The following is a 16,523-nucleotide window of genomic DNA, read 5'->3' as shown; positions in this document are numbered from 1 at the left end:
TCCAGCAAACCACTACCCCCATACGGTAAAGGCCCTTTCGTGACATCCTGACCTAAAGCGAGAGGAGCGAGTTGGGTCAACTTAGCCCTTTCAACCCAAGGGCGCAAATCCTTACACCATCATTTTGCCTACAGAACTCATCATGATTAATAAAGTAGTTATTTTCTAACACAAGGATTATCATGACTATAATCCATTGGTTACAGTTATAAGTTTTCAAAGTTTCTAAAATTCTGTTATGCTTTATCGACAGATACATGTTGCGTATATCAAGGGAGGCCAGTCTATAACTTGGCTTAAACGCTAGTTTTTAAATTTTGTATGAAACTATCGGTACTTTTTATACTATGATGAGATTTTTCTAAAGCGTTTAATTTCTCCTTTAAAAATAATTCAAGATTATAAAATATATAGCTTTTTATATCTACCAAAGGTCTATATGTAATACCCTATTCACACTGTACATTTTAAGCCAGCTTAAATGACTAAGCCAGATTAAGATATGAAATATGAACGGAACTGACTTAACGTTAAACCGGTTTAACTACCAACAACCGGCTCAGCTTAAATCGCTTTCTCAAAGGAGCTTAAGTCGCTTCAAGTTTTCCACGAGGTCCGCCACAAGTTCAAAAATAATGGCGGAAGCAGATGTACAGGTACAAATGTTCGAACAAACAGTCCATGAGAGTTTCTGTTTCCTTCGTCGAATGGCTAAATTATTTTTCGTAAATTAAAGACACAGTCGTTTCAAAACTACTATTTTATTATGTGCTTTTAAATTAAAACTTTTGGATGACCTGACCTTTCTTTATAGGCTACTTGGCTGCCTCTAGTTAAAAAACACAAAATTTATCCAGTTAAAAGTATAAAATTTTTCTAAAAACTGGAATAAGTTGGTCTTATGATGTCTTCTAATAGTGTTCCATCCTGTTCCACTTGGGAATTTCAGCCGATTTATATCCACAGAAGGATGCGCTGGTAAATGTAGATTTCGGGATCCCCTCTGGCAACGAATTATTGCAAAAAGCACGTAATAAAATAGTGGTCTTTTGAATTGACTGTCTTTTTAATTTACGAGTCCATAAGAGTGTCAAATCTGTATGGTGTCAACCCAAAAGACAGAATTACCATTTTTTATCATGCTTTATCAGCAGCTGGTACCGAACTACCCAGCAAGACTCCATCCCGCCACTGCCCACAAACTCTTTTGATCGGCACAACGACTGGCCAAAGCCCACATGTGACAAATTTCACCTCTTAAAGTAACAAAGTAGACTTCCACCCGTGTAAAAAAAAAAAAAACACCCCTTGTTTTTAATAAACAGTTTTTTGTAAAGGTGCCAAATAATCATAATCTCCATCATCACAATCCTTTGTCATCCCCAATGTGGGATTAAATGATTTTCCCCCTTTTGTCGACAAATCCACACTCATAAAAACATTCGGAAACAAATCATCCGTTGTATACCAGAAACAATGCTTTTCTTTTCCTTCCTTATCCGTCCAAGGACGGGTGAAATTCTGAAAATTAGTTCTCTCGTCGATTGCACTTTTGTGCATTTGCTCACATTTAGTAGAATCGAGAATAGGCTATTTGACGTTTTTAAAGATTGATAACTGGAAACATCGAGCGAAAAAGCAAACACGCATATAACATCCTCGAAAAGCTAATTGTCCGCCTAAAAAGCGAACAATCGAAAGCTCTGATTAATAACAGATAACGAATACACTGCCATTCAATACGAACACACAAAGGTCACCTTTATATTCAGCAATTCTTAAATGCATTGAATATAGAAAACAGAAGTCATTGAATGTACTTTTAACTTTAACGAGGAAAATTTAGACATTTACCAAAATTTATATCGAAGAACTCGAACGAACTAGAAATTTACTCTCACAGTTCTCAATGCCGTTCAGGAATTAGGAATAATTCTTAAATATTCTTAAAATAATTCAAATTATAAAATTATATACCTATATAAATCGTATCCGGCAGCTAATTTTGATCCTTTTGTTGGAGCGTAAGCATTTTTGGTAAGTTTAACGAATTTAAGAACAGGACCCATCTTTCCCAGTCGACCGGATCGAGAAGACAATGCACGAATTTCCCGCAAAATTTGTTTGTGGAACAATGTTGCCATCTCCGGAATAAAATTTAAACGTTTTTTTTTCAAATAAACCTCTAATTATTAGTTAATATTAATGACTAACTACATCAATTTTACAAAAAAAGAACATTATCTGTAAGAAATATACGCCATAAAATTTAATCTTGATAGATTTTTCTCCCCTAAATAGTAACATAACCAGACAGCGCCGTCTATAATTCTGGGATGTTAGATAAAATTACTTCTTAATATTTTATATTTTAATAATTTATTTTCAAATGATGTATGAAATTTAATAAAATATAAACTTTTCGAAATTCTAAAAAATCAGTCTTGCGCTACTAGCGAACACAAGCTTCTGTGATAGCGAAACGTGTCATTTGAAATCGACGAAAGAAGTGTGACGTCGATACGTGTTCGACCAATGGAGAGAAAGCACGTGTGTATGTTGATGTGACAGTTTTGAAAATCATTTGTTCAGGTGAGAGAAAAATTAACGATTTATCTCGATCCATTTGTGAGTATTTGTTTTCTTGTCGTATAAAAATTTGCACATTTATCAAATCTAAATGCCATTATATACAAATTATATGTATATTGCAGTTACAATGGAGAAATTAGGAAGTAGTTGCATCACGTTCCTCTTGTTGTTTTTAATTACGTTTGACTCAGTTTTAGCTTCGAAAGAAAAAAAATGCTTAGGTATAAACTCTAATTATTTTCCTTTTTGGATTTGATCACATGAAATATGTATAATCATTTGTTTTTTTCTGCTGTAACTTTATATATATATACACATTCTTTTCTTTATTAGTCTGTCAGCAAGTTATAAAAGATATAGCTAAAGAGATTCGAGACGAAAATCCTCATAAAACTATACAAGTGGGAAGCTTTAGGATTGAGCCCGATGGCTCGCAAAAGCAGAGTACGGTAGGTTCTAATTTGACAAAAATTACATAAATCGAGTAAAGTCAAAGGGATGTAGAAGTAAAATATAATTTATATTTTAAAAAGCTTTAATTGCAAATAAGAAGCTGGCCAATGAATCGATCGTCACGTTATTTTTGGTCTATTGCAATATAGTCAGTTTACGTGAGGAAAATATGTAATCTCCGTGAAAATATAAATTTCATATTTTTGTAGAGAAACCAGTACAAATACAGTTCTGACAGTTGGTATATAGCAGTACTGTAGGATTAAAATAATAGGAGAATCAATTGTCTATATGACTCTTTGCAAGATATATCCCTCTGAAATCTGCCTCTTGGGCAGTATCAAAGACCCTCAAAAATGAGTAAAATTGAAAGTGAAGATATCTTCAATAAAGTAATTTGCTAGAATTAAAAATAAAATGAGCATAAAATTATCCTAACAAGAATTTCTGTGAATTCTTTTAGATTATCTGTACATTTTATAAATTACATTTATTAATATAATAATTAAATTTCATAAGAAAAGAAATGTCAAATTCATTTGTAACTATGTAATTTCAGTTTGTTTATTTAAATTTCTGGATAGGCCAATTTTGAGGGGCAATATCTCACAAAAGGTCACTTACAGACCATTAGTTCCTTTGACTTTTACCTCTTGCGGGCATAGTCTATAGTTCTGATAAGATCTCAACTGCCTCATTCAGAACTGCATTTGTACCAAGAAATCATTCTAACTATTGCTACAGATAGTTTGAATGATAGCAGTGTACAGTACTTGGAGGAAAAAATATGGTTTTTGTTATTGCGGCACAATGAAAAGAGTATGCGCGAATACCGAACAAGGAACATAAGTAAGTGGAACATGCTTTTTATATCAATGGTCATTGTTAGGTTAGGTTGTTATTTTAGAAATTACTTTGTTGCCAAACAGTTTCAGTTTTGTGACCAAGGAGGAGAAAAATTTATAATTTCTGTGATGAATGAAAATAAAATACTTATTTTATGAAAGATAAATGATGCTGTTTTATTTATAATGTTTATACAAAAGAAAAAGTAACCTGGGACAGCATTACTTTGCAATAATAAATATAACTATATTCTGCAGCATAGTTTTATAAGATTGGATTTTTTTTTTGTTTTCATTTAATGGTCATCATTTCCCCTTACAGGGATCAGAGTCATCCTTGTCCCGCTAACGCACCACAAGGAAAACATTTCATTTATTTAAACTTCAATAAAATCAAACATACATAATAGCTCACACAGTATAATAAGATTGAATTAGTAAACTTTCACAAATGAATAAGAATATGGCTGATCATTGGTGCTTTTGATTCATAAAAGTAGATCACACTCCTCTATAAGCTGGCCGGGTCTGGTAGACAAGATGTTTATTAAATATAAATATATATTTTATATGCAAATTGATAGCCAGAAAATATAAATTTTTTTACACTTCAGTCTTGTCTTGATAAATTTTCTAATAAAAAATCTACAGTAGAATTCAGTTTGTTGGTGATAATGCTAAAAAAGATAACAATATTTTATGAAAGACGAGTAATCAAAAAGAAAATATATCTTTGGTAAATCACATTTTTACACTTTTAATTTCCAAAATGTTTTTTGATAAAGCTTGAATAAATGCTTCTGTAGATTCAGATAGAATATATTATATAATGTTTTATGATAAAACTGTACTGTAGTAATATACCATATAAGAAATTAAAAACAATGGTTTAACAATAATGTTTAAAAATAAATAAATAGTTCATTAAAAATAATGAACAAGGAAAAAAAGTAGAAAATAAAATTATAGAACAGAAGTAAAAAATGTCCTGTTTTTGTTAAAAGCCAAAAATAAATATATTGAAATTGCATATTGTACACAATTATCAGAAATTCAGCAATTAATTAATTTATTTATGTATACATATATATTTATGCTGATGATGCAGAATACAAAATTAACTTTAAACAATATAATGAAAAATTAATAAGTATGTTTATTTTTAATATTGAATTTTATTGTGCAATATAATTTAAAATACAGTAATAATATTTATTTGTCTTAAAATATTATTTTTAACTTACTCATGACCTTCTGCAATTATATGATGATTGCTGCACACCATTTAATCAAATCATTGTTATAATGTTAGTGAAGAAATCAAAATTCGTCTAATAATACTGTTTCGTTATGCATATAAGTTTCATATTTCACTATAATTTGTTGTTGTTAAGGTTTTCTTAATTAATTATTTTATTATATTTCATTCGTAGAATATAAAATGGAATAAATAGATTAAATTTTATATCACTGAAGACTAATACAGACAATTGAATAATTTACTTTATTTATTTATTTAATAATTAAACGGACACTGCTATACTAGTGGCTTAGAGAATTCTGAAATGACAATCTTTATTAAAATCTGACGATCGCAAACATCCCTGCTCGAAGAAAGATTTGAACTTATGATTTGACAAGCTAGAAACAGTATCTTAACCCATTTTACCTCAAATAAAGAAATAAAATTACCTACGTAATGCTTAAATAAACAAAATCGAGCCAATTAGAACAGATAAATAAAGTGGATCTTAGCCCAGAAACCGAGAAGTGATGAATAAATAAAATTGCTTACATTTAATTTGTTTTTCCCTATATAAAATATCTACATTAAATTTTAAAATAAATAAAATGAATTTATTTATTTATTTTTTTATTTTGGTTTAGTTTTTACTAAAATCATTATTTTCTAACCAAAGAATGTTTTTATAATGCTTCTTTATGTATAATTCTGTTTATCATCTTTAAGAATAAAAGTTTGTTACAGCTTGCTTTGAGTGGAATTAAATTTTTGGTTTTGTTTACAGATTCATTTTGTTTCATTTGAAAGTTATTTGTTATTAACTATAAACATGTTTTGAACATTGTCACACAAATTTTCTAAAATTACTGCCAAGTTTCTGTTTGAAGTTTCAAATATACATTGGAATAAATATGTATAAATTCAAATATAAAATAACATATTTTGCATATTTTGTATTTATTAATAAGTAAAACAGAATTACAATTGCAACCATATTTTATATAATTCTGTAATATTTATTATATAAAATCTTTCATTTTTTAATTTTTTACATGCTCATATGTTCTACATGTAGATTACTTTCCTTTTCTTACTTGTTTAGATTTTTTGAAATTTATGTTAAAGAAATATAAACAAGTAAGAATGGAAAATAACAAGTCCACTGTTGATTTTATGTGTTTATGGTCCAAGGCAAGCTGTTGAATGCATGTATTTTCTGCAGAAGGTTTTAATAGTATTAAAAGTTAATTACCTGATTTTGGGCTCTATGCAAGTACTTTGTAAGCCTGTCTGAAAAGGCCACTGAATAAGTTAGTTAAAATGTGAAAATTGCCTCAATTTTGCAACAGTCTTAACACTGAAAAATACAATTAATCAAATTAACCATTACAAAATGAATCACGTTGATAATTATAGAAAAGAATACAAATCAAACAATGTAGTGTCTATAGAAAATTCTTTTATATTTTGATAAAGTAAGAACTGTCAAATGCTTTTTTTTCTATGAAAGAGCAGGTGACTAAATTGTAGATTCAGCATAGTTTAATCTAGTAGAGTAAGTAAAATTTACAGAATTTCAGTTTAATCACCTATACTTTCGTAAAAAGAACAGTTAAAAATAGTTGGCAATAAATTTATTATTAATTATCCACAAAAACAATTTATGTAGAAAGAAGTAATAAAATATTATTTTAATAGTTATTAAATGGTTATATTCCAAATATATAATTAATTTTCCTTCAATTTATCTTATAGATAAAATATGCAGGTTCTGAGGTTCATCTGCAAGAAATGTTTGAGACTATCTGCGACAAAATGAACGATTACGCGCAAGCTCGACATAAAGAGACTAGAAAATTGGCCATTCTCAATTTGGCAACTCAGATAAACGAGATTCAAAATTACGATATGATCCGTGATCCGGACTTGAATCGGAGTCTTAAATTTTACGTGAGTAACAGTAATTCCATATAAGAAATCCTTCAGAGTTATTGGATTCATAACTTTTATGAGTCAGATTGTAAAAATACAGGATTCTCCAGAAAGCATGCTACCATTTTAAATTATTGTAATTTTGTTAATTATTATCCAAGAGCATTGTAATGTACAGTACATAAAATGTTGGAAAATTGCCCAAGTTTTACTTGGCACACATCCACCCGATACTCAGATTCTTCTTACACACGCTACAGCATATCCATCATTACTCTTCCCATGACAACCATAATTCTATGGCTTCTGCAGATTACTTGTGTTGCACAATGAAAGTGATTCCAACTTTGCAAACTGTAGAACTGAAATGCCTTCTCTGTTGCAGAGTTACTGTTTTTGTTTTTGTTTATGACACTTCCTAGAGGTCAGACAGAGATATTTGAATGCAGATGGGAGACAAAGCTCAAATGGTTACTCTGCCAATTGGTGTATGTTACATACTTCTCAGATAATAATTAACATATTTGCAATAATTTAAAATGGTAGCATTCTCTTTGGAAGACCCTGTATAATCTGCTCTTAAATTTATATTTTATCATTCTAATCGAAACAGAAATGTTATGAATTTTTGTATTGGTATTTAATTTTTTTTGTTACTTTTTTGACATAATTTATTTCCAGTGTGAATCAATTATTGAAGATTTCGAAGATGACATCATCAAAGTGTTCAAATCTCCAAAAGTGGATGTAGAGGAAGCCATTCAGAAAGTTTGCTTAGAAAGTTCTCGTGAGTAATAAAAACACTATTTTCGAATAGTTACAAATAAAATTAAAATACAGGATATCCTAAAAATCAGTTAACCAACATATGATTTTAATAATGGTTAAAACTGGTTGTACTAGCTGCATTTTGCTATTTGTGATTCAAATGCTTCCATTGGTTAATTGATTTTTGGACCACTCTTTATATGAAATTTATTTTAAATCTTTGATTATACAATCCACATGATTCACTAAAGAACTGAAATACACTTTTTCTTATGTTAAAATTCATCTTTATTGTTTTAGTGTGTATTACGGTTTTTTCTATGTCCACCGGTGGCCGAATGGGATTAAACCACCAACCACTAGTAGTCGGTTGTGAGTTTTAACTCAACCAATGATATGGTCATGTGGAGTTTTTCAGGTTTTATTTGTGTGTTTAACACCTAAATAGGGACCGGTTTCCCATAGAAATCCCTTCTGGGAGGCATCCCCCTTGGTAGAGTGCCTGTGTTGTGTTTCCATATCCCTCAGTCCAATTCATTCCAATCCGGATTAGTTTTTAAATACAATTCTCACTTAAAAATTGTCCATATAATATTTCTGTAAGAGATAAATATAAATATTCTGATAGATATAAATATAAAGAGAATAAATAAGCTTATTAAATCATTAAACTATCTTTTTATCATTCTTAATTTACAAGCCCTTAATACTTTGTATTAAAATTTGCATCATGTAAGGGCAACTTATGATAATTAACCATCACTAATTTCTGGCAAATCCAAAGTTTTTCATTTAAGTTAGATTCATTTATGGTTTAAATATCAAAACTTATCTAGATTTACACAAAACTAAGTTTCATTTACCTTGAATATTACAGAATGTCATTGTATTATGTCATCAAGTTGTACCAAATAACCATTAGACCTATAAGCTTTTTCAGATAGCCCATGTGTTGCATTGCCTTATGCAAATAAAACCAATCAACTAATCTACATGGCATAGTGCATTTTATATGAGACAAACTACATCATCAGTTTGCTTACTGCTGGCCACACACAAACATCAAAAATCGGGCCAGGTGGCCAAGCGGTTAAGTGGCAGCTTACTGCTCCGGGAACCCGGAATTGAATCTGGACGGTCAAAAAACCTCAGGAATTTTTTGGGAGATGCTCTGACCCTCATCATCTGGCTGAACCTATTATGGGCTTGCTAAAATGGTCCTCTTAGTGCCCACAAGGCAGAAAGAATTTTTAAAATTAGCTCCCAATATCTTGATAACATAACTACACTAGATCTAAGTAAAACAAAAATATTTATCCGGATTTTTTTATTATTATTTTCTAGAGTTTTGCGTGGAAGGGAAAGAAGAAGAGAATTTAGAAGAGGAAGAATATCACACGGATTTGTAATCGATACGTCGGTTTTGTTTGAAAAGACTAGATTCTCGTATAATCCCGATCTTCGAACGATACGAAAGGATCTACGGATCGGGTTTTCACTTCCCAATTCAAAGTTTATCGTCTGTGGTCTTCCCCAATTGAAAACGAGAGTCGACCCGGTTATATTATTTTTTGCAGGAGATGGGACAATAAATGCGTTTTCTCTTAATCTATGGACGTTACCTCTGCACCTCTTTGTACTTAAATTATTCAACAAGAAACCATCATTCGTCATTAATCATCGGTGGTCCCAATAAATTTTTAGATTTGTTAAATGTTTATTTTCTTTCTTTCCGTACTTCAATGTATTTAATTATTTGTGATGTCAATTGAAAACTTCGGCGATTTGCCAAAACTAAACTAATGCTAGAAACCAAAATAATCAGGTAAATAGAAAAAATAAGAAAATAAAACATTCAAACGGGTTCCGGGGGATCGAATCCGAACGGATCGAAAAAACCTCAGGAATTCGTGTAAGGATATATTGAGTCCCGTTCCTCACCACCTTGCTGCCCCATTGTGAGCCTGGTTGAACTCATAATGGGCTTGCTAAAAAATGGGCCTCTTAGTGCCCACAAGACGGAAAGAGTTAAAATCAAAAATAAAAAGACTCTGCTGCCACTTGTGTCCTGGCGGTAGCAGACCCACAATGGTGGATGCATCCACCAGTGGCCGAGTGGATATTATCACCAAATGCTGTTATTCGGGCCGCTCAATGGGCTGGCTGAGTGGAGTTTTCTGGTTTCTTCAAAGTGTCTAATAACTAAATCATCTCATCTCTAGAGGCATCCCCTTGGCTGATCGCCCTCGTGTTGCCTTGCCTTAGCCTATCAAACAAAACCAAATCCCATTGTGGGTCTAGCCGATCCACGATCGAAACAAAGGGAAAGTTCCCTCTTAGTACCCACAGGGTGGAAAGAGTCAAAAATGAGGAAAAAGGACGTGTTTTAGGAAATAGATAGAATTTTATGCCTGTATTTGATTAGAAATCTGTAATAAGTAAGAAAAATTCAATAATACATTCGCTTAACATTTTCTCCCGTTTAAACACTGGCTATTTTCTAAATTAAAACAAAATATGAGGAAGGCGGGAAATTGATCAAAATTTTTTTTTATTTCGACAAACGATAATTTTCCCAAAAATTCACTCATTTCTCTTTCTGAATTTCTCATCCGGTGTTAAAAGAACACGTAAATCGATTGTGATTGGCTCGGGACGATTATAGGTGTCGAGTAGCTGAGTAAGCAGACCAATGATGCTTATTCAGCTATTCGACACAGAATCGGCCTTCAGAAACTATTAACGTACAGTACATTATCGGCAATCTATTGAAATGGCGAAGTAGACCAAGGATTAAATATCGAATTAACGGCAAAAATAGAAAGAAAATGACTTCTGGTTTACGTTATTTATTGCATAATTACGTTCTCTTAACACTTTTTCATTTATTTATAGAAAGAGTAAATCGTATGCTACACAATATAAAAAATCGTGTCAAATGTCTCATTAGCTTATTCACTTACACGGCCGAATAGCCGAGCGGTTAAGGTGGCAGCCTACCTCTGGGGACCTTGAATCGAATCCGAACGGATCGATAAATTCCGGGAATTTTTCGGAGGTGTCTGTTCCTCACTACCGTCCGCCCATAGTGGGCTTACTAAATGGAGCCCACTGGGAGGAAAATTTATAAAAATCATATTCGTTCGGTAATTTTTCAAGACAAATGTCAAAGTACACGATATTAAATGTTTACTAACATATACAATATAAAATTTTTGATTTGTATCGTAACTTAGCAATCCACCGTAACTACACTCAGGGCCGGATTTACATAAGGACATTTGGGGCCGGTGCCCAGGGCTCCCATAAAAACTATGTTTAAACATAATTTTTTTTCCTATTACTGCGACAGCCTAGTGTGGCCTAATCATGAGGGCCATAGGCAAAGAAAACCAAACCCGGGAAAAAACCTATGGAACATCGGAAAATTTCGAAAAAAAATTTTACATAGGTATTTTTCAATTAAATTAAAATAATTCGTTTTACACAATAAAATATATGTATGTTTACCATAACCTTATTTTTAAATAAAATTTACAACTTTCTAGTTAAAAGTACAGTATTTTGTGTAAATTTTCTAAATCACCAAATTTGCCTACTCTTAAAGGGGGGTCCCACCGAATTTGTGCCCAGGGCCACTGGATTGGTAAATCCGGCCCTGACTACACTCATTATACCCAATCGATGTGCGCCCGTTCAGTTTAACCCCGTTGCGGGCCAGCCCCCGCCTGATGATTAATTAATATCAAAATAAAAAATGCGGATCCTTGAATCCCGAAAAGATCTCATTCGTATAAAAGGTTAAGAAGTATTTCGATTGGGAAACAAGAGTATATTTTTCAATCGTTACGTTTCGAATAATATTAGTTAATTCGTAAACAAAAGTAACATTTTAGTATTTTGTTTACGAATAAAGTCAAACATTACACATGATTCGTTTCGAATTTTCGTTAAAAAAAAACACGTTCCAGTTACTTCACGCTGCTTGTTTTTTCTAAAGATTCGAACTCACTTTAGATGTTAAATATGAAAAGAAGGGAGAAACTATTGAATCGGACGACAATGAGATGGACAAAGGTAACGCCGTGGTATTTTCGACATTTGTTTTTAAAATATAAATTCAAAAAGAATTGAGATATTTGTCAAAAAGTCCTCCATTTTTACGACAATTTCATGGCCTCTTTATTACCTCTGGAGGCGTATAAAAAATAATCGACGGTTGTAATAGCTAATAGGAGAGATAATCGACCTCCGCAATAGTTAAGAGTGGGAAAAAGTAACCATTCTGATACACAAGAAGCGATTTTAGAATGCGTAACGCGCTCTTTACCTCTCGTGTTTGTCGAGGAAACAAGATCGTTCGAGTCGTCTTCTCGGTAGATTCATTGTTTAAAACGTAATTTGACGTAAAATAACCGGAAACTGCTGATAAATACGAAACGGAAGACGATTAGTTTTTCGCGGAAAATCGCAATCGCCAAAAGAAAGCTCACGCTGTTAAGGATCTCATTAATCATCCGTTCGTTTGTCTGGCTAACGACCATCGTTAACGGCTTAATGGCGCCGGACGATATATAAATCTTTCTACGGAACGACTGCTGGCAATCATGAAGCTGCGGTTAATAGTGGTAGCCGTCGCTTTCTTCCTGCTAGTTGCCGGAAATGAGAATTCGCGAGACAGTAAGCTCGATTAGAATCGTTGGTGACGTATTTCCGTCGGTTAATCACTTTTCTTTTTCCCCGTTTCAGGGATGGCAGATAGATCAGGAAATCCCTGCGATCGTCGCCACCGAACCAACGATTCTCGACGCTCTTCGGACACAAATTGGTCCAGACGAGGATGGAACAGAAGCGAATCCGAAGATCCCTCTATCCAATGACGTCCGTCGCCACCCAATGAATAAGATTAAATAAAATTTCTTTTGCATCACGTTCTCCCGATTGTTAATTTTGATGTTACCCCGAAATTACTTCTTTCCTCCAGGAAATTACAAAATAAAGCGGTTACTCTCGTTCTGTGGCGTTTCGAAATCGTTCGGATCGCAATTTTCGATCGGAAATAAAAAAAAGGCCAGGTTAATTCGGGCGGAACGTCAGTAAAAAGAAAAAAAACCAAAAGAAAAACGTGTCCTTCCGGAAGGCGCGAACGAATTTCTCGGAAAATGGCGGTGCCAAAGGCCGTTCTTTCGGAACGAAATTTGTAATTTTCAGTTTTACGACCCAATTTTCGACGGCGGGTGGAGGTGCCGTGCGCAATTCCACTTATATAAGGCGAGAGGAGAAAGTCGACCCTCGAACAAAATGAAGAGCCGAATACTGTTGCTGTTAATCTGGTGCCTCCTGGCTCTAGTCTGTGTGGCGAGCAAAGGTAAGAGATGTTTACGCGTTCCTTGTTTGTAGAGAATAAATGCCAAAATACTGCCGCGAGGTGTGGGATAACGGCAACTTTTTTTTCCTCAATTATAGACGAGGAAGGCGATGACGAAGCTCCTCTCTTCCACGTCATCGCCAAACGTCACGCTAAGAAATGGAAAGGAGGAGGATCAGGTCGCGGCAAGAAACGTGGAGGAAGTGGTGGCGGAGGTGGTGGTGGTGGCGGTGGAGGAGGAGGAGGTGGAGGTGGCCAACAAGCCGGAGAAATGCGTTAACTTCGACAAACCGGCAGTTTTTCGGTATGCAGAAACGTGAAGAAAAACGTTTTCCGTTTCGAATTACCAACAACGAATGCCAAAGTCCGAATTTAAATTACTGTTAAACCTACTTAATTCAAAGTTAAATGTTATATTTAAATTATAATAAAGTTATTATTATAAATTTATTATTCGGAAGACATTCCTTCATAATAATGTAGCGGGCATCTGAACAATGGTATCATTTTCGCGAAACGGGCATAACTTGAGAGTATTGTTATAGAGACGCGTGGCACGGTAAAATTGCAGTTAATAATTTCGTGTATTGATTAACTGAAAGCTTACTGTAAATTTTTTAAGGCTTTAGCAATGATTTTTAACCTCTACCTGCCAGAGTAGCGGCAACGAACTGTTTGGGGTGCTGCAAGGCTTCCCGATACACGTATAGGGCGTTTATCCGAGAGTCTCGCAATAACTGCTGCGTTGTGACTCGAAATAAAATAAAAATTTAGTTTCGTCTTTTATTTTCGGGCCTTTATGTTGAATGCGGGCCTTTTATAATAAATATTAAGGCTTTACGGTATCGTTATTATATTAAATACTAGTCGAACAAGCTAGCTGTGTTTAACTTTTTTCTGGGTTATAACAATAAAATACCCACTTAACGCCTTTCGGAGAGTTTACACTGTGGCAATTAAGGGCTTAGATAACCAAGCTTGCCTAGGGCCTTCGTACTCGGTCTCGAACTATATTCCGAATCCAATACTAAAATTCTAAATCTTTTATAAGGTGGGAGATAGGGCTTATTGTGCAAACTTATATAAAACTTATACAAAAGGGGCCTGGCAATCCGCGTCGTTTAGGGCCTTGCACAACCAAAAATTTACTGCGCGTGAAATTACAAAACTTTCGATCACATAAAATACGTCTACGTTTTAACCAGTCAATTGAATGTTTCCGTGAACGGAAGTGACGTACTCGAATTTCGAAAGGTCAACGACACCCGCGTACAAAAAATTTGAATATTTAAGTTGATCGGAAAAGTATCGCTCGAACGGGTGACACGCTTCACTAATTTAATTATTTTAAAAATCACTATTAAAGTCTTGTTCTCTTTGTAACAATTTACTGGTTTAGACGTAGAATAATCAGTTGTGAAGTCTATTTTCGTACTGTAAAAGTTATTTTAAATATTTTTGGGGCCATTATATATTTCTAACGCTTCGGGAGAAAGATCTTTTCTGTTTTAAAACGGGGGAAGCACTATGACAGGATATCCTGTAAATAATGTCAGTCCCCAGACCAGTTTGAAAGCGAATAAATCGCGAAATTCTTGCGTTAAAAAATGATAGCGATAAATTGTGTTACGAAAGACAAAAACCTTTGATCTAAACAACGCGACACAAAAATGGGTTAATGTTACCTTAGGATCCAAAATGGCGGCGGTGGGATTTTTTCCCTACTTCGGAGACTACTACGGGGAAAAAAATTTTCCCTAGAGTCGTGACGTCGACGCCGTTGAGAATTTTTCCCCGTTCGGTTTCGACCCTGCGTTCGACGTGGCCGAGTTTCCTGTAACCTCGAAACGGACGGTGGTGTGTATTTGCGACGGTACAGGGAGCTTTTTTTTTTTTTTTTTTTTTTTTTGTAACTCTTTCCGCCCTGTGGGCACTAAGAGGGCCTCTTAAAGCAAGCCCATTATGGGTTCGGCCAGGCCCACAATGGGGCGGCCGGGTGGTGAGGGACGGGGACGGACATATCCGGACGGACCACCCCCCGAAAAATTCCTGGGGATTTTTCGACCCGTCCGGATTCGATCCCGGGTCCCCCAGGGCGGCAGGCTGCTAACCTTGACCGCTCGGCCATCCGGCCTGTACAGGGAGCTTTTTCGTAGCGTCGTGCGAGAGTAAAATCGGCGGGAAATACGTAGGTGTGTTATGAACGAATACGCAAATGCATGATCTACGACGTGATTTCTGTTCCTTTCCGGGCAATTTTATGCAAATCGACTAGTTTCCAGTTGGAATCGTTTGCTGTAGTGTTGCGACGAATTGCGTATTGGAATAATTGCTGTTTTATTTCGTTACGATATTTCATTCTCGCACAATTTATTATCGGTAAACGTATAGTTTATTTGCAATTGTTCGATAATGAGTAGTTTTGCAGATTCGAGTTGCAACGACGAATTTTGGTCGAAATGCACCACCCGTGATTTCTCCATGTTAATTGAAGACGACTTTTTGGAACCAGGTTTGCCTCCCAGTATCGATAACGCATTGAAATTTGCTGTAAAATTAGGCATACAGCCGACCGAGTCCGTTTGCATTCATTGCGATTCTTTATGCAAATTATACTATCGGAGTAATAGAGAAAGCTGTTTCTTGCGATGTAGTAAGTGCGGAACGAAGACCTCTGCCTTTGATGGAACATTTAAAAGTAAATTTGGCCACATTTCTTGGAGTTGCATTCTGTCGTTTATATGGCACTAACTATGTCTGGAATGTACGGCGACGACCTCGGCGATTGCGGCGGGCAAATCCAGAAAAACGGGAGTCGATTGGTCCAATCACATACGGTTGGTATTGCTTATAGCTTTGAGTAATTTGACATCGTTTAAAAAAGGAGTGCCGAATAAAACGGTGGAAATCGACGAGACCGTAATATGTAAAAGAAAGTACGAGAAAGGGCGTATATTTAAAAATACGTTCGGAAAGGAAAAAACGATAGGAAGAAGCAGGCAACCACCATCGAAAAGTGAGTAAAAAAATTCTTTTTTTTTATTGTTTATTTCGGTTAATATCCGCGGAGTGTGCAGAGAAATTCAAGATGGCGGCCGGAAACGCAGCCATCTTGAATCGAGGGAAAATTTTTTTCCCCGTCGCAGTCTCCAACGTAGGGAAAAATTTCCCCCGCCGTCATTTTGGATCCTAGGGTAACATTAACCCAAAAATGTAAACAACGAGACTCGGAACTGGTCGAACACGTATCAAATAATCTGTAAACTCTAGCACGAGCGCTCATAAACAGGTAGATCTTTGACTCGAGTATTTATAAATTTTT

At 34.5% G+C, this 16,523-nt stretch overlaps 2 protein-coding genes and 1 long non-coding RNA gene across 5 annotated transcripts in view; 2 read left to right on the top strand and 1 right to left on the bottom strand.

The window, feature by feature from the left end:
- LOC136987102 (deoxyuridine 5'-triphosphate nucleotidohydrolase-like) overlaps positions 1-2,323 on the bottom strand; it is a 359,911-nt gene extending 357,588 nt beyond the window's left edge. Inside the window, exon 1 of one of the 2 annotated variants that reach the window (XM_067284769.1) lies at positions 1,978-2,323. In XM_067284769.1, the coding sequence (XP_067140870.1) occupies positions 1,978-2,144 (167 nt within the window). In that variant the 5' untranslated portion in view covers positions 2,145-2,323. The remainder of the gene's footprint in view (positions 1-1,977) is intronic. The other variant, XM_067284768.1, reaches the window with a different exon arrangement.
- A 123-nt stretch (positions 2,324-2,446) lies between these two features.
- On the top strand, positions 2,447-9,547 carry sel (canopy family protein seele). 2 transcript variants are annotated; one of them, XM_067284765.1, is made up of 6 exons: positions 2,447-2,592; positions 2,715-2,813; positions 2,926-3,041; positions 6,889-7,083; positions 7,747-7,852; positions 9,178-9,547. In XM_067284765.1, the coding sequence occupies exons 2-6, from the start codon at positions 2,720-2,722 to the stop codon at positions 9,240-9,242; spliced, it is 576 nt and encodes a 191-aa protein (XP_067140866.1). In that variant the 5' UTR covers positions 2,447-2,592; positions 2,715-2,719; the 3' UTR covers positions 9,243-9,547. The 2 variants fall into 2 exon arrangements, with proteins under 2 accessions (XP_067140866.1, XP_067140865.1); XM_067284764.1 differs by having other exon boundaries at positions 2,487-2,628.
- Positions 9,548-12,253: 2,706 nt separating this feature from the next.
- Positions 12,254-12,760, top strand: LOC136987115 (uncharacterized). Its single transcript, XR_010882579.1, has 2 exons — positions 12,254-12,513; positions 12,583-12,760. It is a non-coding gene; the product is annotated as an uncharacterized lncRNA (long non-coding RNA).
- Positions 12,761-16,523: the final 3,763 nt, after the last annotated feature.

The sequence above is a fragment of the Centruroides vittatus genome, unplaced genomic scaffold, assembly GCF_030686945.1.
Source record: "Centruroides vittatus isolate TY-2023 unplaced genomic scaffold, ASM3068694v2 scaffold_1444, whole genome shotgun sequence".
NCBI classification, from domain to species: domain Eukaryota; kingdom Metazoa; phylum Arthropoda; class Arachnida; order Scorpiones; family Buthidae; genus Centruroides; species Centruroides vittatus.
Note: the sequence above shows the minus strand (reverse complement) of the source record. Positions and strands in the feature narration are given on the sequence as shown.